This window comes from Heptranchias perlo, chromosome 32 (assembly GCF_035084215.1).
Source record: "Heptranchias perlo isolate sHepPer1 chromosome 32, sHepPer1.hap1, whole genome shotgun sequence".
Lineage (NCBI taxonomy): Eukaryota > Metazoa > Chordata > Chondrichthyes > Hexanchiformes > Hexanchidae > Heptranchias > Heptranchias perlo.
The window spans coordinates 13,501,158-13,526,866 of NC_090356.1; the positions used below are offsets into that span (position 1 = coordinate 13,501,158).

Consider the following 25,709-nt stretch of genomic DNA (forward strand, 5'->3'; position numbering starts at 1 on the left):
CCAGGGGCTCAGAAAATTGGATAAACAGGCCATTGGCACGTTTTGTGCTCAATTCCTTCTGCCTGCAATTGTGTGGCTGGCTGTACTTTGTGTGTTCGAGTGTTAGCAGATTTCACGCCACAGCCTCATTAACACCCCCCGAATACATACAGACACATTTAAATATATCTGGGGCAATTGCTTGGATTTTTGTGCCAGGATTGTGCTTTTTATTTTCAAAGCCCATTTGCAATGTGCACAAGCGAAGCTCCATGTGTGATGGAGCTTTTAAAGGTAAACAAGCTTTGGGTGTATTTCAAGATTTTTTTCAATATTTATGAAATTTTAATGTATTTTTGGAATAATTTTGGGGGGATAATATTTATTCATTGCAGTACAGTTTGTTTTGAAACATCCTGGAAAAAAAAACTGACTAGTATTGCCCAAGTCACTGGAGTGAGAACTGTAAGTGGAGCATTTACAGGACTTCAGCAGAACAGGAAAAGATGGATAATAAAAATAAGTTGGAATGGAAATGAGTTCTTGCAATGCGAGCTTTCACTGGAGCTCACTGAATCACAAGGCATCTAGCTGCAAGTTGCAGCAAATGAAGATAATGATGTCCTCAAATAGAGTAAGAAGATATGCCAGAGCGATCAGCGGGTACCTAAGCTACATTGGCTGTACTTATGCTTACATCAGTTACCATAACTGCAGGCACCTACCTGTCAATGACAGAGGACTACTACCCCCACAGGTTCAGCAGGGAGCTCGTTACAGAGCTTGGAAGATGTCAGTGTAAGTTGTAACTTCATTTGTAAGTTGCAGCTTCAATGTATGCCCTATTGAAGGGTGGCTGTGCATCTCATGCTGTAAGTCTGGGTGTGGGCTTGGGATGAACCCACAGTAAATTTGGAAGAGGCTCACAGGAATCATTTTTTTAAAATAGCATGCAAACTTGTACCATCTATGTAATATATGGTACTGTTGGGTATCTTCACTTGCCACCTCCTTTAACATATGCCATCTTCTACCATATCTGTTTTCCAGGGACTGTACACAGGGTTCAGCCTGTCACCACTTTGTTGCAACCACAGTGCATTGCTGTCTTGTAGGGACGGTCAAACAGTGAAACCCACCTTACCCCACGCTACTTTACAGCCTTTGGAAAGGTTGACAAATTTTTAAAAACTATTTTGAGCCTTTCTAAAGCTTCTTAAGAAGGTTTAACACCCCCCATCCCCTGGAGCCAATTTGTTTAAGTGGCTGCATTATTTAAAATTTTGATTGCCAGCTATCCAGCCCACCCATCAAGCATACTCCCCATGATGGGCCAATGTGCACAGGGAGTGTTCACAGCTCATTTAAATAAGGGTGAACTTGTCAATGCTGATGAGGTCAGTGTGTTAAATCAACAGGCCTAAATGAATTTCCAACCCTAGCAGTCAAAAGAAAATGGGAAATTTAGGCCACTGAGAGGGTGATAAAAATATGGAACAATTTACCCATCATGGGTGGTGGAACAGAAAGTCATAGCAGGTTTTAAAAAAGGACTGAATGAATTCCTATTAGGAAAAGGTATACAGGATTATTGTTCCAGAATCATGGTAAGGAAACTCATGGGAGGTTTGGAAGGGTAGGCTAGGTAGACCAATGGTTTTCTTTTGGCCAAAATATTATAATGTAAGTATTTATGAATGTGCATATCTTGTCTTTACAAAGCTTTGAAGGGTAGGGCTGTTATTAAGCTAACTTTAAGAGAAGGTATTCTATATAATAGTGTAGAGGAAAGTTTCCAATCCTGGGTTTATTATATTTATTATATACTATTTGAATAGTTTAAATCTTTGCTTGCTCAGAGTTTCTAATAGAGTTGAAGTGGATGTACTTTTGGATTTCCATGTTTTCATTCACTACTTGTGCTCCATCCAAGAGCAAGTATGATGACGATGGGAGGAAAACCACGTAGTATGGAGTGGAGATGGTGAGCTCCTGCATCCTTTTTGTTAAAACAATCTTAATGGTTGATCTCGCTCAAGAACAAAAAAACTGATTGCAACCAAGTCCAAATCAAAAGTGGATCAAGTTGAAAATGATAACCTCAGAGGTGCTGAGACTCTAATACAAGTCATAATGGGGCCTATGAATTGCCTGGCAGGGCATGTGTCGGTCGCAGGTTAAATACCCATACTTTGAATTTCTCAAACAGCAACCTAAAGACCAAAAGGAAAAATATAAAGCCCAACAGATAGCTACATTGAGTCAGACCTGAGGAATCAAATACTGTTATGTGACCGACTGGAATAAACCATCATTTCAAGGTCACAAATAGCTCCTTTCTTTTTACAAGTCTCTCCAATAAATCCAGACTCATCGGGTCGAACCCGAGATTGGGAGAGCTTTACAGGTACACACACTGTGCCCTTGAGGATACTTGCAAATTTGATGCACAATGTACCTTCCAAGTATAGTTATATTCTTATCATATAATGTACACTGAGCAAATGTTGTCTACTAGCAGATGTAGAGCAGCTTTATAGTATATTGCAAAACTACAGGCACAAAAGCAAGTGTCCCTTGTTGTTATTACATGGAACATAGGATCAGGAGTAGGCAATTCAGCCCCTCGACCCTGTTCCACCATTCAATTAGAGCATAGCTGATCTGTACCTCAACTCCATTTACCCGCCTCTGACCCATTTTCCTTGATAACCATACCGAACAAAAATCTATCCATCCGAGTTTTGAAAGCTTCAATTCATCCAGCATCCACTGCCTTTGAAGGAGTGTTTTCCAGATCTCCACTATCCTTTGTGTGAAGCAGTGCTTCCTGATTTCACTCCTGAATGACCTGGCTCTAATTTTAAGATTACACCCCCTTGTTCTGGATTCCCCCACCAGAGGAAGTAGGTTCTCTTGTCTACCCTATCAAATCCTTTTATCATTTTAAACACCTTGATCAGCTCACCCCTCAATCTCCTAAACTCAAGGGAATACAAGCCAATAATTTAACCCTCTAAGCCCTGGTACCATTCTAGTAATTCTGTGTCCCCCTCCAAGGCCAAAATATCCTTCCTGAGGTGCGGTGCCCAGAACTAATCGCAATACTCCAGATGGGGTCTGACCAAGGCTCTGTACAACTGAAGCATAACTTCCCTTTGAGATAAAGGTCAACATTCTATTAGCCTGTTTGATTGCTTTTTATACCTATCCACTAGCATTGTGATTTAGGTACATAGACACCCAAATCTCTCTGCTCCTCCACAGTTTCTAGTGGCCATCCCAGCTTCTCATTCAACGATCAAGTTGCAAGTTCCATGTAAAAACAGCTGAGATTTCTTCCCCCACCATACTATGATGGCACTAATATTTTGGAAAAGAGGTTTTTTTAAATATCAGTTAACAACAAAGCCACTACTGCAAGATAAATGGCCTTCAGAGAATTTCATTTGCTCTCTTTTTCCCCCCCCCAAAACCAAAAGAAATGTTATCTGTTCCTATAACCATCAGAATAATGGGACATTATGCACAAGAAATCTTCACAAAATGTCAAACCATTTATTGAGATGAGTATGTAATATTTAGACAACTACCATGTCAGGATTATGTTTCTTAGTAATGACCAATGGGCCAGTCTCCCAGAAGATGCAAATATTCATACAACTGATGGATCAACTTGACAAAGCATTACAGCCGTCCCACAACATCACAAGGAAGATTCCATATGCTAAAAAGCAAAATACTTCTGCCAAGGTTCAGGTCAAGTAGCAGAAGCCTAATGAGACTTCAGCCTGATTTTGGGCCGCAGTTCATCACCGAAAATTCATCAGATGTCAACAGTTTCAGGTCCTGGATTAGTAGTCTTCCTTGCATCCATTAGTGAGACGTGACTTCCACAGCAGCTTGTCAGTCGTAAATAATTATAGATCACTTGATAATAGGGTAGCACTTTACCTTTGGCCTGATGGTATCCAGAATCAGATATCTTGGTTGCAGGTTCATATGTAAAGAGATTGAAAGTCAGAGCGTAGTTGAATTGTCTTCGGGCAGACAAAGCCCTACCATGGTCTATTATATCATCAAGCCATGGGATATGCATTCCAGAATTTCATACTTGAATGTCTTAATCCTAGAAAATGTATGTTGATCAGTTGTCCAAGGGAAGAGATCGGTGCATAATAATAATCCAGAAGTCGGACAAAATTGAGTAATTCTTTTCTTATGAGCTTCTAAATTCTAAGCTATAAGTAACAATGTATAACAAATTGGTATCTCAGCAATTGCTATGTCACACCTTTGAAAATTGGGCTAGAGTTAAATGGTCCATCAGTGGAGTAGATGAAACTGTTAACATTTTATATCCAACTACTAAATTACTGATGACAAAGCAGATTCATTATTTTTGTGCTAATCTCTCCAGTGATAATCGGACATGACGATGCTATCAGAGGGCCCAAAAAAGGAGTTAGGCCCCTGTTTCGGGCAGCCCCGAAATTGGCCCTCATTTTACGAGCTTATAACAGGTGCCACTTCTACCCCCTTAACTTTAAACTGTGAACCCTAGTTCTTGAAGCCTGTGCCCAACAGAAGAACTTGCCTGGATCCCAATTCTCACATACCCATGATATACTTAAAAAGACCTCCATCAAGTCCCTCAGAGTGTAGTCCCAGGATAGATAACTTTTTTTCTCAATTCTGAGCCCTCCAAGTTCAGGAATTAGTTTTGTAGCTACCCTCTAGATTCCTTCCAATAATTCTGTAGCTTTTCTGTAATATGGAGACCAAAACTGAAAACAATGTGCCAGATGTGGTGTCACCAAGGCCAGATACAACTTCAACATCACCTCCTTTGATTTATAAACCACATTAGTTTTATTTGTTTCCTTTATCGGCTGCGAACACTGAACAGTTTTGACAATCTGTCCATTAAATCCTCCAGATCTCTTTTGTGCCATTACCTCAAGCAAGTTCCCATTTAATATTTTATCTTCAACCTTGCTTCTTCTATGTAATGACATTACACTTATCCACCTTGAGCTATATCTACCCATTAACCTAGCCTGCCCGGATCATTGGTTACTACACCCAATTTGATGTTATCAGTAACGTTATACACTATAGACAATATTCTATACCCTCAAGTCATTTACAAAAATTATAAACAGCTGCCCCAACATCAACTCCACTGGCAACTGATTTCCACATGAATACCTCCACAACTATCCACACCCTTTGCTGTTTATCTTTCAGCCACACACTAATCCAGACTAATACTTTGCCATTTATCCCCATAGACACACACCATGTGAATCAGTCTGTTATGTGGGGCAGTGTCAAATGCCTTCCTGAATCCACTGCTTCACCCATATCCCCCACATCTGTAACGTCCTTAAAGAAATCCAGTAAATTGATAGGACATGCCTGCCCTTTCAGAATCCATCCTGGCATTCTCTAATCAGATTCTATCACAGATGGTCCCGTGGCTATCCCTCATCAAAGTCTCTACCATTTTTACCACACTTGAGGCAAGGCCCACAGTTCCTTGCCCTTTTAAAAAAAGTGTCTCATTTGTTAATTTCTAATCCATTGGGACATTACACAATTCCAATGAGCTTTGAAAGATATTGGTGAGGGGATCTGTAATCTCCTCAGCTGACTCCATCAGTGGTGGAATTGTCAAGAGCCTTGTTTACCTTCAGCTTCCTAAATCTCTCTATTAAAGGTTTCTAGTCTGCTCCCTTATACTCTCAACTCAAGCATTCCCCTTTCAATGGGGAAAGTCACAAAATAATGATTTAGTAATTCTGCAGACGCCACCTCCTCAGTCACTAGTAACAATCCAATGTCCCTCTATACCCTTCTCTTGTTCCTGATATATACTTAAAGAATATTTTATTATTCTTTATATTTTGCGCTATATTCTTCTCATTATGTCTTTGCATCGCATCCATTTTTTGGTCTTCCTTTGGATGACTTTATAGTTCTTCCTATCCTATCCTGTACTATATGTAATATGTCAGTCCAATTTGCACACATAAGTAAAAGCTAATGAGCTTCTTATATTATCTTCATAATAACCCAATGATTGTATTCCCAAGACAAGTTTTGTAAAGGTAGGTTTTGCACTTAGAATTATTCAGGAATGTTTGATTTGCAATTTAACTCAATTGAAAACATGTTGTATAATTAGAATGTTTTATCAAGTAGGAAAATTATCATAATCTAGATTTGTGTTTTACATCAAAAATGTTGTAAAATAGACAATAGCACATAGGGCAATACAGAAATGTCACATGAATAAGGCCACTTTACCTGCACATGACTGGACAAACCATTTACAGTCAGTTTTTTTTAAAATTACTTTCCTGCTACATTCTAGATCTGTGCAAATTGCAAACACCCGTCTGCAATATGCCAGAAATGCATTTTTCAAACTGTACACATCACACTAAAAATGTATTGGCTCAGCTAAAGCTTTGGTTCAGACAGCCCAAATGGACCCTTGGCGCAGACTGATCTTGAAAATCTACATCTCGCCAATCTCTAATTTGTATCTTTCACAAGTGCCAATTAGCTCAGTGTGGAAAGCTACCTTAACTACATCACTGCCTAACATTAATATACTATCCATGTAGCATGGATTAACACCGTGAAAAAATAACTTTCTGTACTCTCTAGCTGAACTGAGTATAGATTTCAGCTAATCTAATACACCAGAAAAGTAAAACTTACTTTTATTGGACTTTATTTTTAAATTTACCAAAACTCTACATGTACACAAAATATTCCACTTTGACCAGTCAAGTTTAACAATTATTCTCCACATTGCAAATGACTTGATTGAATTATTTTACATTTTACAAATGGATAGTTTAAAACCTTAAAAAAATTGAAAGATGAAGCTTGGCTGTATTAGAAATACAGCGTAATTTCCACTATGAAGCGGAGTTTTAAGATACCAAATGTGAAGGGCATCTTTTAGCTACTGAATTGTCCTTCATCCTGTATCTTCAGATAAAAAGTCAGTGCATTAGAACTTTAGGCTGAAACCAGGACCAGCAGCAGAGGCTCCCTGGTTTGTGGTTGTTAGATGGAAGCCAGTGTCTTTCAAATCGTCATCTCCCTATAAACGGAAAGAATTTGCAAATAAACAAACAAAAAAAAGTTTACAAAGCTGCTGTTTCACTTCTCTCCTCCTTTCCCACCTGGTGTCTTTACCTTCCTTCCTTCAGCCCGAACAGCATAACCAGAGATCATGACTGCTACAGATTTTCTCAGACCAGCTGAGCAGGATCTCTCCTACCCCCACCCGCAATGGATTTTTCTGCAGCCACATAGTACTCAATTTAGAGGCTTGGCTTAGAAGTGGTGACAGGTGACAGATTGAATTTCAGTCAAGGCAGAGATTGAACTTTGAACCTTCAAATCCAATTATCTGCCATTATGATAAATTAACCAGACAAGTGGCTAAAACCAGCTGTTACACATAGAAAAAGAAGTTATTGAGCTGGGGAATAGGAGCATTAATGAACTACCACTACATTTGACTCCGTGATATCACAAGAGTTTTCTGAACCAGTCCAACCCTGGTAATAGAATCATAGAAAGGTTACAGCACAGGAGGCTGCCATTTGGCCCATCGAGTCCAATCCAGCTAGTCCCACTCCCCCACCCTATCCCCGTAGCCCTGAAAATGGCAATGGCTGCTGGTACAGGAAGAGGAGAATGGTAATTTTTTTCTGTGCCAGATAATTTAATGCATCCAACAATCACTGTGGTATAAGGGACATTAGAAATTAGGAAATTAAGAATAAATAGGGTAGACTGGGAAGCTATTCAGGGCATGTTGGGAATATGGCCCCCAATTTAAGCCTCCAGTATATCCCATTCTCTCTGCTGCACCATTGCTGGCCCCACTCTTTGGACCTCTCTCCCTAAACCCCTCTATCTTGATAGTTCTCGCCTTTAAAATTCTCAAAAATCTTTCTGATTATGCCTTCAATCATCTCTCCAGCTACTGGATGCAGTCATTTTCTCTTCTGTGAAGCACCTCGAGCGGTTTTCTGTGTTAAAGGCCTTGTATAAATGCAAGCTATAAATAAAAAATAATAACTTACTAGTTGACTATAGCCAAGTCCACCTTCAGGGGGACGAGGACTAGTTCCACGTTTAACTCTTTGTTGCTCACTCTTTGCAGGCCAGGTTGGGAACATAGCTGATTCTATAGGGAGTGGTGTCTCCCTGAAATATTCATGTTTCAGTGCTTCTTCAGCTGTAATTCTTTTGGCTGGGCAGTAAGTCAAAAATCTGTTTAAAAAGAGAGAATTCTAAACATCTAGCAGTAGAACTGTGCTCTCACTATACTTGAGGCATTGTCAACTTTGTAATAGATCTGCTTCATTTCTTATCAAAAAATAAACTTTTAAGTAGCAGCACTGGACACCCACATTTCATGGCTGCATAATCTCATTCTGCAGCCAGCATGGGGCACTGAGTTTGTTTTTCACCAGTGCCTTGTTTGAAATGAAATAAAAATTAAACAGTTTTAAATAAAAATAATAAAGTTTAGATGCAGCAATCAGCACGTCTTGTTTATCTAAATGACCTATAAAACTTGCTCAGGCTTTAGACAGTTAAGCAGCAATTATGGAGAAGATTTAAGTTACAGGACTGGGCTTTTACAATTTTCAGTCTATTAAAGCCCAAGATTGGTGTCACCTAATCACTACTTCATAATTTACCTCGTCATCTGTTTTGCCTTTTTCAACATTGGTGGTGTCCAATTTACTTTATGCAGTTTTGTGTTCTTGGTATGTTTTGGTGCTCGTTAAGGGAGATTATATGCCAACGCTGGAGAAAGGAACACTTTTCTACTTTTGCCTAGTCAGCAGACAGTACTCCTGCTTCAGGGGCAGTCATTTTTGTTTTAAAAGAAAAGAAAGTCTTGCATTTCTATAGCACCTTTCATGACCTCAGGGCATCCCAAAGCGCTTTACAGCCAATGAAATACTTTTCAAGTGGAGTCACTGTTGCAGTGTAGGAGACGTGGCAGCCAATTTGCGCACAGCAAGGTCCCACAAACAGCAATGTGATAATGACCAGATCATCTGTTTTTTTAAGGTGTGGGCTGAGGGATAAATATTGGCCAGGACACTGGAGAAAACTCCCTGCTCTTCTTAGAAATATTGTTGTGGGATCTTTTATGTCCGTCTGAGAGGGCAGACGGGGCCTTGGTTTAACATCATCTCCGAAAGATGACACCTCCAACAGCGCAGCACTCCCTCTGTACTGCAATGGAGTGTCAGCCTGGATTATGAGTTCAAGTCTCTGGAGTGGGACTTGAACCCACAATCTTCTGACTCAGAGGTGAGTGTGTGACCACTGAACCACGGCTGATGAAGAGATCATTTTTTTTTTAAAAAGGAAAGAAAATGATTTGGCAACCATCCTAGGGCAACAGAACATCCGTGAGGAACTTAGCAGTGTTGCGAGAAATGGTAGTGGCACTACTCCATGGATCAAATGCTCAGTAAAAGCTCTGCCTCTTCCACATTAGTATCCAAATTCAGAGGCACAACCCCATACAGCACCAGTGTGAATTTTTCTGCCACATGCACAAACTATCTGTAAGAATTCCATTTTAATGCCAAATGATGGGTTGTTGAATGCACCCATTATAAATTGGGCTCAGACTGTCCAAAGCCATTTCATTTGGGACCCTTACCACCAGGAGGTAGAAGACAATCTCGCCCTATTAATCTGGGTAGATTTGAACCTAGGGTTGAAAAGACAGTGAAAGCCCACTGCGGATCCAGGATTCAATTTTCAGTTGACCACACTTAATCTTCACCTGCAAAGGTTTCAAATAAATCTTCTCTGGTCTCTACTACTGTAAACTGGAGTTAATTAAATCAACACAAATACTATTTAATCCACATGGAAACCCCTGCACTTACTTGTTCATGAGGTCAAAACCTTGATCAGATAGAAGGGCTCCAAACCGCTTACGCAGGTTGTTGAATGGATATTCTGTAAAGGTCATTTTCTTCACTGCAGGAAGCTCATTGTAACCAGGCCAGATCTTCTCACTTGGTGTGCCTAACTCCTGCAAGGCAGAAATAATTACAACTGAAGTTGATGTAATGAAGGTGGTTTGCATTTTAAATTGTAACCTTCACTTTCAAGTAGATGTAGCAGTGTAACTATAAAGAAACTGTAAGGGAAATCCTAAACCAGTTTGGATTAACCAAAGAATTTCAAGCATTCTACCAGTCCTTCTATCAACTGGAATCTAGAGCTAGGTATTCGTAATTTTATCAAGTTTTGAGGGTTTGATGATCCCCAAGGTAGAAAAGGGACAGTGGGAGGGAACAGAAAGGTCAGTACTCAATGCAGGAAATTGATAAGACACTAATGGAGATGCAAAGGCATCTGAGGCAGGCAGGTGTAAGTGGTCAGACATTTTAAGGGGCAAAACATTTTTAAAAAATTCCCTTGGAAAAAAACTCCACACGGGTTCTATTAGTTGTGAAGTTATTAAGATCTTGTACGGGTCATGTGCAGACAATGATACCTATTCAGGAAGCCAACATCGCTCATTCTGAGAAACCTAAACATTCTGGCAGATTCTAAACACGAGCCATTAAGCAGCTTCACTAAATGAATTTTATGATCATTTGGGGACAATCAAAAGAACACTTTTATAAATACTTAGATCAGAGAGTTCCTGAAGGATATTCTGCAAGTGGGGTGGACCTAAAGGAGAAAAATCAAAAATCAAAATATTCACAAAATGAGAGATTGATAAACCTCACTTTAGTATCCAAATCTTCCAGACAAATAGGAGAGGAAACTTGGTCTGGGCCAAGGAATAATTAAATTGAGAATGTAGGGTTACACTTGTTCTTTCACTAGAAAGTTGTCTAGTTGAATGATGATGTGGCTTTTAACCGCATGAGGCTTTTCAATTTAAAATACTGCCAGTCCTCTCATCACTTATATAAAATGTGATAGACTGATACCCAATGGCAGTGACAAAAATGGTAGTGGCACTACTCCATGGATCAAATGCTCAGTAAAAGCTCTGCCTCTTCCACATTAGTATTGAATACCTATCCTTCTGGGATAGGTATTCAATACGATTTTGAATGCAGCAAAGCGCAAGTAGATACTAACGTATATCAGCTAGTATTGCCGATAGGGGGAACAAACAGAAACTATATCCACCCTGTTGGGTACTAGGCAACTGATTGCATTAGGAAGAATAGCTACGGAGCCTCTTCTGAAGCATTCTGCTCTGAAAATATTAATTTGGAGCAACTTGTATATAGATGTAAAGGAAAGTGGAATCCCTTTAAGCATATTTGGGAGACTGAGAATAGCATAGGAGTAAGATAGACGAGAGCTGCCAAGGCCCCTGTGTCATGCAATCTAGGAAGCAAGCAGATTTTCAGTAGTGAATTCCTGAACAGAAAGATAGAAATGGGATGAAATTTCATGTTGGAGACAGTCATTTTGCTGTTGACGGAGTGTAAAATTTAAGTGGGCACAAGTAAATTACCGAGCGATTTAGTAACGTGTTGATATGTTCACACAATAGGCTAACTTTATTGTTCAGTCCGCCCTGTTTGTGCCCATTTTCGAGTGCTATCAGGGTGCACCGAACCTTAAAATTAGGTTGAAATCAATCTGCCATTTTCCATCTAATTTCAGCCATGCACTAATTTCAAGTAGGACCTAGGGTGGGCGTTGGAAGTTCCCATCTGAAGCAGTTGGGAAGTTTCACTTTGATATTAAAAAAGTCGCCTTTTGCAGCCAGTAGTCATGCTGGATGCCAATTCCACTGAGCTCCCAGGAAATGTGCCACGTTGTGATGTTAGAAGTTGATCTTCAGGCAGCAGGGCAGTTAAAGGGCCATGAATTTAACAGGTAAGTGTTTTTCTTTTTTTTCCTGCTGGCATTTAAGCTTTCCTGAGCCTTTCTGATAAATGTTCCTAATTATTTAGTTTCTGGTTCCAGCGCCCTTTACTGGCACCAGTGGGAATCTTCTGAGCTGGTCTGTTTGGAAGATGAAGGTGATCTATGTAGGGATGCCAGACTGTTTGAAAGTTGCTCCATGACCTCATGCCAGCACAAGAATCTGCAGATAGAAGCGAAATTACCTCACATCAATGGACACAGTGCTGGTGGAAGCTCCTTTCTCCAAAGAAAGCTGAGCCTGCATACCTTTGATGGCTCCACCACGATACATGAATGCCTAACTGTTGTGTGAATGGTTCTTCAGAATTACCCAATCACAGCATAACATGTTTTAGGTGGTACTACAGGAAAGAAGGTATGCCAGAACGATCAAGCACCAGCACTTGCCCAATTGGCCGCATCCTCCAAAATGCCACCAACTATTTTTGCAGGCCCTGGCACATCGACCTGCCAATGACTGCGGGGACCTCTCTCTCAAGGTCTAGATCAGCACAGAGGCAGATGCCAAACTGTGCCAACTGCTGCAAGAACACCCACGGAGCATAGGCCTGCACATGCACGGACAGTAACAGTCAACTTCTTCGTGAGTTTGAAAAAAAAATTAAATCCAGGAGGCATTGCACTTATAGGTACAATTAAAAGTACATGGGGTGAAGTGGAAGGTGGAGGATATCAGGCTGGCAGTAGCTTTCTCATTGTGTCAAGAGAAAGTGGAGTCAGGATTTATTTCTGGTACCCAACTTTCAGAAACCCACCAAAAAGGCAGGTTTGAGGAAAGCTGCATTGCAGGAAATTACACTGGTTGGTGGAAAACAGAAGGCGAATAGTAAAGACCTTTGTATGAAATTAAGTTTCATGCCTGTTTTAATAAAGTCACTTACCTTAAAGATCTTGTTAATCTGATCTATTTCCGATTTCCCTGGAAATAGAGGCTTCTGAGTTAGGAACTCAGCAAAGATGCAGCCCACTGACCACAGGTCAATAGCAGTCGAGTATTCCTGCAAAGAAAACAAAATGGCAGGATGCCAGCAGCAGCCAATGAATGTAAAATTTTCTCAACGTTTTCACATATATACTTTAAAAAAGGAAACCGCCCATAGTCATCCTACACCAAGATCAAAATAGCCCCTTTCTGAATAGGCAAAAATTGAGATAAGTAGAGATACATTTCTAAATAGCCAAATTATTTTCAGAATGTGCAAATAGTGCCTATTATGTAGGGATGCTAGCATGGTCAGTCATACAACAGGCCCAACATTTTTCTTCTTGAATCCAACACTAAAACTCAATCAGCTAACTAGTGAGTCAATCTCAATACAAACAGTAAGAGACTTGTGCAGTTTAAAATAAGTGTTGAAGCAAACCTGATTTTACATAACTACTGTAGTGAACCACAAGACTGCCGATTGCTATTCGCTGATCTTACACATCTATAGCAAAATACGCTCCACGTTTACTTCAGTGTAATGGAACAGACATTTCACTTCTACCGAAATAAACCAGCCGTGTGTTACTGTATATAGTTTAATCAGGCAACCAATGTGGGCGAAGAGGGAAACATAAAGTGATACTAAAACCCCATTTTATACTTATGCCACCTCATGTTTGGCACTATTTCTATAGTGCTAATGCAAACCTGAGTAATTGGTTGACAAGGCCACCAGAATGGCGGCAATGTATGGTACAATACCATAACAGATTCATAATAAAAATCAAGGTAGATGGATTGCATAAAGACAATTAGTATCTTCTCTGCTGATCTGCAGAATCAATCAAAAGCAATGCTTTGAACCAGTAAGGTGGCACAGACACTGTTAGAAGCAGTTCTTTCACTTTTCCCCCTATCTATTGTGAACAGCATTATTCCCATCCCAGGCTCGGATCACTAACCTTTGCTCCAAGTAGCAGCTCGGGTGTTCGGTACCAGAGAGTTACCACTACTGGCGTGTAAGGCTTCAATGGGGAGCCATACTCTCGAGCAAGTCCAAAGTCGCCAATCTAGAGAATGTTTATTAAAATTTGTTTTAAAGTTACTACATTGGCAAGTTAACATCCATTACTGAACTAACTCGGAAACAATTGTAAACAATTTTACAACACCAAGTTATAGTCCAACGATTTTATTTTTAATCCCACAAGCTTTCGGGGGCTTTCCCCTTCCTCAGGCAGTGTGGAAAAGACAATTTCGAATCCTTTGCATTTTAAGATCACAGAACCTTGTGATAACTTGGTGTTGTAAAATTGTTTACAATTGTTAACCCCAGTCCATCACCGGCATCTCCACATCATAACTCGGAAACAACTGTCAACATTCTACAAATATTAACAAAGATGTACTTTAAAAGGCACATTGCACCAAACATAGGATTTACCTGCTGCAGAACCATCAACATTGAAATTTACTGATAATCTTTTTTAAAAAAAAGACAAACCCTATTGTTTCCTTTAAATTGTGCTTACCAGTGATGCAATCTACAATTGTAACTATGAATGAATATTAGATATGCCATCCTACACCTGGCTGGAAAGAGCATCAGCGATCAGTTATTAGAGTGAATATACTATTTGATAATGTAGCTTTAGTCAGGCTCTGATGTGCTGTGTTGAAAAGTGGTAAGAGCAGTTTTGTACAAGTGCCCATTCTTGGCATACTGTTATGATGAGGTAACAAGCAGAGGCAGAGTGCTTTTTAAAAAAAAACAAGTGGGAGGGAAAAGCAGATTTCCTTCTCAGGACCAATTGCTCTCACTACTCTCATGCACCTACGCCTGGATGAAGGGCAAAACTAGCATGAGAACTTGGCTGGGAGCAGGTTGTTTGTTGCCCTGCAGCAGGGAATGGTGCAAAGATCTATAGGGCATGGAAGAAAACACCCCCTTAATAAAAAAAGGGGGAGGGAAGAGTTTAACAATAAAAAGTAACACAGCAGGGAAGGAGCATTACAGATCATGTGGCTCATTATATAGGACAGAGAAAATAATTTTTTTTTATTCGTTCATGGGATGTGGGCATCGCTAGCAAGACCAGCATTTATTGCCCATCCCTAATTGCCCTCGAGAAGGTGGTGGTGAGCCGCCTTCTTGAACCACTGCAGCCCGTGTGGTGAAGGTTCTCCCACAGTGCTATTAGGTAGGGAGTTCTAGGATTTTGACCCAGCGATGATGAAGGAACAGCGATATATTTCCAAGTCGGGATAGTGTGTGACTTGGAGGGGAACGTGCAGGTGGTGGTGTTCCCATGTGTCTGCTGCCCTTGTCCTTCTAGGTGGTAGAGGTCATGGGTTTGGGAGAAATTGCAAAGCTAGCAAATTATTTGTGTTTATGAATAAAATCTACCACTGTGAACGTGTGGATCACAAAACTATATGGTTATATAAGATCATAAGAAATAGGAGCAGGAGTAGGCCATACGGCCCCTCGAGCCTGCTCCGCCATTCAATCAGATCATGGCTGATCTTTGATCTCAACTCCACTTTTCTGCCTGAACTCCATATCCCTTGATTCCCTTAGAGACCAAAAATCTATCCATCTCAGCTCAGTATCCACAACCCTCTTTGGTAGAGAATTCCAAAGATTCACAACCCTCCTTATCTCAGGCTTGAATGGCTGACCCGCATCCTACGATTATGCCCCCTAGTTCTAGGCTCTCTCGCCAGGGGAAACAATCTCTCAGCGTCTACTCTGTCAAGCCCCCTCAGAATCTTATATGTTTCAATGAGATCACCTTTCATTCTTCTAAACTTCGGAGAGTATCGGCCCATTCTACTCAACCTCTCTTCATAGGACAACCCTCTCATCTCAGGAATTAATCTAGTGAACCTTCGTTGCACTGCCTCTAAGGCAAGTATATGCTTCCTTAGATAAGGAGCCCAAAACTGTACGCAGTACTCCAGGTGAGGTCTCACCAATGCCCTGTACAACTGTAGTAAGACTTCCTTTCCTCTTGTACTCCAACTTCCTTGCAATAAAGGCCAACATGCCATTTGCCTTCCTAATTGCTTGCTGTAACTGCATACTAACTTTTTGTGTTTCTTGTATGAGGAAACCCAAGTCTCTCTGAACATCAACATTTAATAGTTTCTCACCATTTAAAAAATATTCTGTTTTTCTATTCTTCCTACCAAAGTGAATAATCTCACATTTCCCCACATTATACTCCATCTGCCACCTTCTTGCCCACTCACTTAACCTGTCTATATCCCTTTGCAGACTCTGTCCTCCTCAAAGCTTACTTTCCCACCTAGCTTTGTATCGCCAGCAAACATGGATACATTACACTTGGTCCCTTCATTAATATAGATTGTAACTAGCTGAGGCCCAAGCACTTATCCTTGCAGCACCCCACTAGTTACAGCCTGCTAACCTGAGAATGTCCCACTTATCCCTACTCTGTTTTCTGTCCTTTCACCAATCCTCTATCGATGCTAATATATTATCCCCAACCCCATGAGCCCTTATCTTGCATAACAACCTTTTATATGGCACCTTTTGAAAATCCAAATATACTACATCCACTGGATCTCCTTTATCTACCCTGCCAGTTATGTCCTCAAGAAACTCTAAGAAATTTATCAACCACAATTTCCCTTTCATAAAACCATGTCGACTCTGCCTAATCATATTATGATTTTCTAAGTGCCCTGTTACCACTTCCTTAATATCGGATTCCAGCATTTTCCTGACGACCAATGTCAGGCTAACTAGCCTGTAGTTCCCTGTTTTCTCTCTCCCTCCCTCCTTGAATAACAGGGTAACATCTGCTACCTTCCAATCCACTGGGACCATTCCGGAATCTAGCGAATTTTGGAAGATCATAACCAATGCATCCACTATCTCTGCAGCTACCTCTTTTAGAACCGTCTGATGTAGGCCATCAGGTCCAGGGGATTTGTCGGCTTTTAGTCCCATTAGTTTGTCCAGTACTTTTTCTCTAGTGATATTAATTGTCCCAGAGGAAGAGGGACTAGGTTGTCATCCCACCACAGTGGAAATACACCAGTAATATCTACTTTCTCATTGCAGTATGTATGCTGTAGGACCAACCTTAAGTATTCCCGAATGACTGAGTAGTAGGTTAGACGTCTTTAAGTCTCGATGTAAGATCCAATTATCATGAAGATGTCGCACGCCTCTTAGAAGTTGTATCATGAGTGTTTTAACTTCACCTGGAAATGAAACAACAGATTTTAAAGGTTGGTGAGTTTTCACCTGCAAGGCTTCACCATCTACATTCCGGTCCAAGTCAACAACACACTGTGAATGCCACTACAGTGTGTTACCCCTCCTCAACCTCTCTGCGTCTTTGATATGGCTGACTACCACCTCTCGTCCTCTGTGGTACTGTCCTTTCATGGTTCCATTCCTACCTGTCCTAAAGTAGCCAAATGTCCTCAGGCTGAATCTGACAATGCACAACCTCAGTGGCCTGCCCCACCTTGAGCTGAGCGTCAAACCCCACATCCGGCTTATCTTCAAGACTGCCTATTTCCAACTCCAAAACACTGCTCTCCCTCCATCAGTATCTCACTCACCATGGCCAAATTCCTGATGTTTTTGTCACCTCTAGCCTCAATTTTTCCAAACCTTCCCAGTCAGCCTCCCAACCTCTACAATCTTCAACTCATGCAGAACACCACTACCCACAACTTATCCCATTCCAAGTCCCCCTTACCTAATATCCCATACTTGCCAACCTCCATTGGCATCTCATTCTCTACTGCACTGATTTCAATATCCAATACCCTTATTTATAAATCCTTGCATGGTCTTGCTCCACTCTACCTCTGCAAATTTCTCCAGATTTATAGCCCAGCCCTTTTTCTTCTGACTCTAGTCTACTGGATTTCTTGCCCTCTCTGTGCTCCACCACCAGCGGCAGATCAGTCAGCCATCACAACCTTGCACTCTCAAATTTGCTTCCTAAACTCCTCTGCCTTGCTGTATCTCTCCCCAATTTCAATGACCTCTGTTAAATCTATCTTTTCAACTACACCTTCGATCATCTCCCCTAACTGTTGCCCTAATCCTGATCAGTGTTTCATCCACTACTTTATAAAAGATCCTTGGGAACTTCATAGTATTTACAGCACAGGAGGCGGCCATTCGGCCCTTACTGCTTGTGCCAACTCTTTGAAAGAGCTATCCAATTAGTCCCATTCCCCTGCTCTTTCCCCATAGCCCAGTAAATTTTTTCTCTTCAAGTATTTATCTAATTCCCTTTTGAAAGTTACTATTGAATCTGCTTCCACCACCCTTTCAGGCAGTGCATTCAAGATCACTACAACTCACTGTGTAAAAAAAAAATTCCTCATGTCGCCTCTGGCTCTTTCGCTGATCACCTTAAACCTGTGTCCTCTGGTTACAGACACTTCTGCCACTGTAAACAGTTTCTCCCTATTTAGGAACTTCTGCCTGTTGTGTCCAACTTCAGTGGATAACACAAGAGATGACAATAAAACCCTGAAAACAATTCCATAGGTGTGGTAGCTCAGTGGTTATGGTACTGGACTAGCAACCCAGAGGTCGGGAGTTCAAATCAAGTTGTGAAATTGAATTCAATAAATCTGGTAATTTGTAGGCTAGTATCAAAAATTACCATGAAAGTTGCCTGATTGTCGTAAAAACCCACTAATGTCCTTCAGGGAAGGGAACCTGCCATCCTTACCCAGTCTGGCCTATGTGTTACGACTCCAGGCCCAGGGTTGACTCAGTGCCCTCACAGCAACTAAGGATGGGCGATAAATAACTGCCATGCCAGCGTTGTCCACATCCCAAGAATGTTATTTTTACACAAAATCTTTAGACAAAAAGAACATCACAGGGGTCCGACAGAAAATTTGAAGTTTGGTTCCACACTTTGGCCAAATTACAGATTGCATGCAAACTTTGAACTCACATTTTCAGATATAATACTGAATGCCAACAATCCTACTGGCTGATAAAAGCCCACATTCCTAAAATGAGCTCAACTACCACGGTGCAGTAATTACATTACAACCTACAAATAATCAAAACGAATGTACCACAGAGATTTATGCTGTGGTGGAAGATCCTGAGCTGTTGACAGCTTGATCCCCATCACATCATCAAACACAGTGGAACATTTATTATAATGACTGTAATTCTTCATTATTATGCTCACATTCAAAGTCATTCAAAAGCTATTTTGTAGAATGATTCATTACCAGATATATTCATTTATGAAACAACTCACATATAAGACACTGATAATTTTTTTTGCGTTTTTGTAAAGTATGATCTTACACAAGATGAAGTCAAGATTTGAGCATTACTGTGGACCCTACCCTCAAACTCCTGGTTCGTCACTCTCCTCTCACCACCATACAGGTATGTTTCAAATATTATCACACGTTGCTATCCTTACTTAGAAGTCCATATGCTGGAAGAAAAGGATCTAATTTCCAAACTAAAAATTAGAATAATTTGATTTCCACTCCATAATAGTGACTGTAAGCAGTGTTCTCAATAGTCATCATATGTAATAGCAAACTTTACAATAAAATTTACTGCTCTCTGGGAGCCACAGTGATAATGGGGTGACTTTCCATAAAGTGGAAAACTTATTTCCTGAGAGAGAAAGGGAGAGTTAGAAAGTGGAAAATTTACATTTTCACTTGCGATGTTTTGACTAGGGCTCATAGTGTTTGGCTGTGGGTGCTGGTTGAGCACTGCCCTTGTTGACTGTAACTTCTGATGCTTTGTGACAGTGTCTTAAGTATACTGGCAAGTTCAGTACTCAACTTGCACAAGGATCTGAGCACAGAACGAGTCCCAGCCACATATCGATCCATATTCACATACAAGATGAACCTCCATCTTTGGAAACCAAATAGGAGCAAACATTTCCAATCTTGTACGTGAGTCTGTATGATACACAGAGAATTTTGAATACTTTCATTATAGATCACATAGCCATAAATAATGCACAATAAACAGTATGTCAGAGTGATATACTGAGAAGTCACTCGATCTGAGAAAGCTGACCTAATACTGAACAGGCTGCAATGCAAATAAGGAACATGTAGTTAAAAATTAGCAATTTAATACTGAAGTAATTCTGTACCATATAAATCTGATGAAAGTTTTTGAATTTATAGAGTGCTAGGCTGTAATGCAGAAATATTAAGCAGAAAAATTGCATTGTTTCTGTACATATACCTGTAATTTTTTTTAAAGTTTTATATTTCTTTCTGATTTTGTATTGTTCACAACATGCAACAAGAAAACAACTGTACCTGGTAAGAATGGTTGCTTCATGGTTTCCATTAAACTCTTGAGGTCATGTTCAACATAATTCATAACTATATATATCTTGTCCATGTTGCTTCCCACTACAATTTCCTGAAGAAATAATAGAAGATTCAGTGGATATTTATTTGCACATGCAGTATTACCTCTTGCTACTACAGCACACTCATTTCTCCTGGCGAGCAAAGCGATTACAGTACTAATATCTAGTCTCTCTAATATATAAGTTTATATATAATAATCTATAATCAGTTCAACTGACAGACTAAATAGTTAGGAAGCTTAACTGTTTTTTCCCCCAGGGATATTCCAACAGGTAGTACAAATTTAACAAGAGTACCAAATATATCACCTCACACTGAAAATAATCAAATGGAAATGAAGAAATATGAAAAATTTGCTGAAATAGTCCACACTAAATTAAATCTAACATAGCACCATCTAGGGTAACCTCAGATATCCTAGAATTTCTGTCCCATAAAAATATAATTGTTGCTTACTTACTCTAACAGTGACAATGTTTGGGTGCTGTGCTTTCAGAATCGTGTTGATTTCCCGTAGGGATGTAATCGGAAATCCTTCTTTTTCCTTTTCCATTTTTAATCGTTTCAAAGCCACTATTTCATCTGAAACAAACAAAAATCCCACACTAAATGCACCATTACTTTTAAGATTTGATCTTAAAAGGTATTATTTGTACGTTTATGCCATTTACAAATCCCAACAAAGGCATAAACTAGTTAGAATTCCACACAACAGTCAGCCAGGACAGTCAAATTCGTGGATCAGGCAGAGTCTGGGAATTGACTGAATTCTTATTTCCCTTACACCAAAAAATAACCTAAAGAAAGTTTACTCCATATATTTTTTGACAGTGACAATCAAGAACAACATGCTTATTATTTCTGTGTTGCAATAATGATAATCACTTTATGAATAGTTCAGTGCAAAAGCTGGATAATTGTGTGAATGCCTGATTACTGCCCTTACAGAGGAATGAAAATTCAGCATTCTCCTTATTTTTTCAGAAAGGACATGGGCAGTGCCTAGAATCAATATTTACAAAAGAACAGTGTTTGCGGAGACTAAATTACTTTAAAAGGCCGGTTGAAATCTATTCTTAAAAATATTTTAAAGGAAACAAGTGTGTACTTATGAGCGTGCACCGCCAATGATATCTATGACGAGCCTTTCAGAAAGTAGAAGGGGAATGTCCGTAGAGGACAGAAGTGTGGAAACTGAATGCGAAATGCTGGCAAAGAGGGTCTGCAGTCAGACGCAACATGGTGAGCCTGATCCCAGCGCTGGTGACAGTCGCCATTCATTAATTGCCCCAATGGCACCAGGCCATACTGCCTTGTGCCTCTGCCGACACTGGTGTCTGATTTGTTTACTCTACAATGTTGCCCATGATAGCGCTCCTATCGTTAGAAGCTACCTTGTAAAGTAAATGCAAAAAGTGAACAAAATGCACAAAGCATAATGCAACAAAGTGTTTCCAAAATAAAAAGAAAAAAGGCTCAATTAACAAAATAAACGAGTCTTGTTTCCACACATATTTCTGTCAGACAGTTCAACTATCCTTCTTACAATCCTGCTTTAAATATTTTGAAGCCACAATTATGTCCTGCCTAAAGATTTCAACAACTCGGTCAATGGGAAAGGTAGCAAAGTGGTTATATTACTGGACTAATAATCCAGTGAATGCAAGTTCAAATTCTACCATGGCAGTTTGAGAATTTGATCTCAGTTTTAAACATCTGTAAATAAAAAGCTTGCATCAGTAAAAGTGCCCTTGAACCTAATGGATTGTTGTAAAAACACAACTGGTTCATTAATGTCCTTTAGGGAAGGAAGCCTGCTGTCCTTGCCCGGTCTAGCCTAATGAGGCTCCAGTCCCGCACCAATGTGCTTGGCTCTTAACTACCCTCTGAAATGGCCTAGCAAACGACTCAGTTGCATCAAACTGCTACAAAGAATAAAAATGCCGACCACCACCTTCTCGGGGCAACCAGGGATGCACATTAAATGCTGGCATTGCCAGTGATGCCCACACCCCAAGAATAAATTTAAAAAGCATTCCATAATGGAGACATTACAATGCCCCATACTATCTCTGACTCTAGCACATTTGATGGGGTTTACATCAATCTGATAAAAGTATCTGCAAGTAATCAATCCAGTGCTATAGAGGATCCAGTACCTTGATCTATTTCTTTCTGCTTTTTGCACACTTCAAGTCACATAAGGCTTAAATTAAATGAGATACAGAACTGTCTGAATTATAGAATGAACATGGCATGTGTCTGTAGGTGGCTAACTAGCTACAATGCTAAAAATAAGCAATACACTCACCTGTCTTTTTGTCTTTAGCTCTATAAACCACACCATATGTTCCTTCTTCAATTCTATTAAGACACTGAAATTCTTCTACACTGCGGCAACCCTAAAAACAAAGTTAAATTATAAATCATTACAGCCAGTAATTGTATGTGCTGTTTTAAGACATTTCGGAGATGTATGGCGAGGTGCTTTATAAATGCAAATCTTTCTTCTATTATCAATGTGGGTAACAGGTTTGTTTCACAGCAAATGAGAGCTGGTCGCTGACACTCCCCTGTTGCAAAAACAGGAAAGAGCAGCAATATTTTCAGAGGAAAATGAGCAAACTGATGAGGGAACAAGACTGAATAATTATATGTGCAGATAGCAGGGAATTAAAAATACAGCCAGAGTCTCAAGTTCTTCAAGCACTCTTGCCCAAAACCTGTGGGTGATTAACGTTGGAACTTTGCATTACTATTTTTGTCAATAGTTAATTTTATATGATTCAAGCAAATGTTTTAAATTATTAAAAATGTTTAGACTTAGCGTCAACGTGAATGTTTTCTCCCCCTTTCTACACTGCCATCTGCTAGACTAGACGACATTTATTTTAATGACATTATGCTTGTTCGGCTGAATCTGCGAGACCTATGCCCATTGTAGGTTTATTTTTTCAATTCTGTACAAAATGCCTTTTGTGCACCTCTTGGGCAAGAACTCATTGATAGGTTTATCATTTTGTTTTATTTGAGTAGAGTGCAGAATAACTGTAGTGTGCAATTCCACTAATAATTTTAGAAGGTTTGTCTCAAGTTATAACAGTAAGATCCTGGTTACATACCTGAAGAGCAGGCAAGTATTGTGGCAGTTCTTTCTTCAACTCAACCGGTGAAACAGGTGGGGAGTCGGGAACATACTCTCCCTCAGTGGGAGCGTTCGAGATTGGACTCTCCTCCTCCTCCATCTCCTCCTCCTCTTCCTCCACACTCTCTTCTGAATCATGATCAAATTTTGATTCTGTAACTAACAAATTCAGTATCAGAAAATACAAATAACTCACACAAGCACAAATAAGAAGTTATATTTTGAGTATTGGAAAACATGTAGAAGCAGCATTTACCTATTTGGATGTGATTTCCATTCTGTCTTTCTTCATCACTGTGTTCCTCTTCACTAATTTCTCCTAATACAAAGAAAGTCAAACTCTTAAAAACAAAACAGCTGCTCAATTCTTCATGTACTTATTCCATCTAAGATTTTAACATGTTTATTCTGAACCTCTTCTCCATTAGGATCATTTAGAGCAGACAATTAACAAGGACAGATTAGCTGCTTCCATCGTACCCGGGTACGTGTCACCACTGAGAGGAGGGGAGAACATTTTATCCATTTAAAAGCTTTTTATTAATAAAATGCTATTAGGTAGCTGTGGCACAGTAATGCAGAACTATTCATTACCCAGATGCAGCTGGTTTATAGGTTTCAAAGCTTATGCACTGGGATTTGTGAGAAATAGTTTGGTCCTCACCATGAGACTGTTCAGATTCAACCTCAGACAGACTAGGAGACTCTTCAGATTCCTCACTGCTGCTCTCTTCCTCGGAGGCAGTTCCAGACCCTATTAAAGAAATTCAGGAACAAAAACAAAACAGCAGGTCATAAAAGAGAAGGTATCACCATAAAGACCCCCTTTTAAAAGTGACCGGTTACAAAGAATTATGATAAACTTAGCTTCTCTTTTTAAAAAAAAGTATTTTTGTTTAAAGATATTCTGCAAGAAAAGCGTCTACAGGATAAGGCCACTGAAGGAGTTTAACATTCAATCCTGATATAATGGCGGGGAACTGGCTTGGAGGACATACTGAGCTCAGCAGTGTGGGGAAAGTAAATGAATATTCATGGATTAAACAAATAATCGCTGCAACTCCCTGAAAATCATTCCCACTGATGTTCAAACTTATTTTGCCTCCTCCTTTTAGGTTGATCACATCATGCCCTACTCCCCAGCTGAAAAGCTCCATAACTCGAAAAGCTGAATGACAGCAGCCTAGGATGACTTATCCACCGATTCTTCCTCCCGTCCACTGGTGAAATGCTGCAAGTACAATCTTACTATGCAAAATGCAGTGGCTGTAGAATGTTTTATTCTTCATACCCATTGTAGAAAAAAAATGAGCAGGAGATAACAGGATATGTCTGTTTCTGAGTTAGATTTCTGAGTTTGTGGACTGCAACTCCATATAAATCCACTGCTCATTTGGTAAGTGTTCAGTGTAAATACCTTGCAGGCTTTTCCAGTCACGCTCAAAGATATGACATATTGGTATGGCAAAGCCAAGGATATCCAGCATGTAACAGATGCATCCATCACATTGAAGTTCTCCGTGCCATTACACGATGATTTATTAGTCTTTTCAGCCTAGCACTTGTACCCTACTTTTAGGAAGGCCAAGATGTCCCCAGTGTACCTGAGGAGGATTCGCCAGATGTTGTCTTTCTTTCACTGTCACTGATGTCCTGCAAATCAGACAGCAGGTCTTTTTCTTCATGCCTCTCCTCTTTTACTGCACAGAAAAACACAAATGGCACAGAAAGATTTACGAAAGAAAATGTTAATGCCATCATCTATAAGCTCTTGACTACCCACTGGAAGTCCTTCCCTTAAACACTTATTTCATCCTTTGCGATTCCGTTACTCTGTAGCTCTCTCTTCTCCATTCTTACTATCGATTTCATAGCCATCCTCTTTCTCTTCATTACTTTGCCCTTAACTCTTCTGCTTACCATTATTTGCTATTTTTTTAATCTGTTACACCTATTTTCTTCTCCGTTCCTCCCCCCAACCACAAGCTTCTTGACAGAAGAGGGTATTTCCAATTGTACAAGGCAAGTGATTAGTCACAGTATTCACTGCAGTATCCTAGAGTTTGAATGTCTTAAGGAGTTGGAGAGGAATTTCCCAGAAGTTTTTCCTGAATTGAGTGTAGGTTTCTTTTACCGCTCCCTGGAGGTAGTGTGGTTAGGAGTGGATGAACAGTGTGTAAGGCTGCACAGTTGACTGGATGGGGATGGCTTGATGAGCCTGATTATTTTTCTACCCTCTTTTCGTGTGTTCATAACTCAATGCTGGATTGTTACGCTCATAAAAATCAAGACTAT

At 40.0% G+C, this 25,709-nt stretch overlaps 1 protein-coding gene across 20 annotated transcripts in view; it reads right to left on the bottom strand.

Annotated features, from left to right (window-relative positions):
• Nucleotides 1-3,513: 3,513 nt before the first annotated feature.
• Nucleotides 3,514-25,709, bottom strand: part of cdk11b (cyclin dependent kinase 11B) — a 45,191-nt gene continuing 22,995 nt past the window's right edge. For 17 of the 20 annotated variants that reach the window (XM_067970410.1, XM_067970401.1, XM_067970404.1 and 14 more), the window contains 13 exons: nt 25,019-25,114; nt 24,079-24,168; nt 23,671-23,733; nt 23,392-23,573; nt 22,581-22,671; nt 20,730-20,851; nt 20,213-20,318; nt 17,001-17,122; nt 13,849-13,956; nt 12,840-12,956; nt 9,936-10,084; nt 8,097-8,286; nt 3,514-7,102 (listed from right to left, as the gene is read on the bottom strand). In XM_067970410.1, coding sequence (XP_067826511.1) covers nt 7,010-7,102; nt 8,097-8,286; nt 9,936-10,084; nt 12,840-12,956; nt 13,849-13,956; nt 17,001-17,122; nt 20,213-20,318; nt 20,730-20,851; nt 22,581-22,671; nt 23,392-23,573; nt 23,671-23,733; nt 24,079-24,168; nt 25,019-25,114 — 1,529 coding nt within the window. In that variant the 3' untranslated portion in view covers nt 3,514-7,009. Of the gene's footprint in view, nt 7,103-8,096; nt 8,287-9,935; nt 10,085-12,839; nt 12,957-13,848; nt 13,957-17,000; nt 17,123-20,212; nt 20,319-20,729; nt 20,852-22,580; nt 22,672-23,391; nt 23,574-23,670; nt 23,734-24,078; nt 24,169-24,831; nt 24,987-25,018; nt 25,115-25,709 lie in introns of those variants that run through there. The other 3 variants (XM_067970419.1, XM_067970403.1, XM_067970418.1) reach the window with 2 other exon arrangements.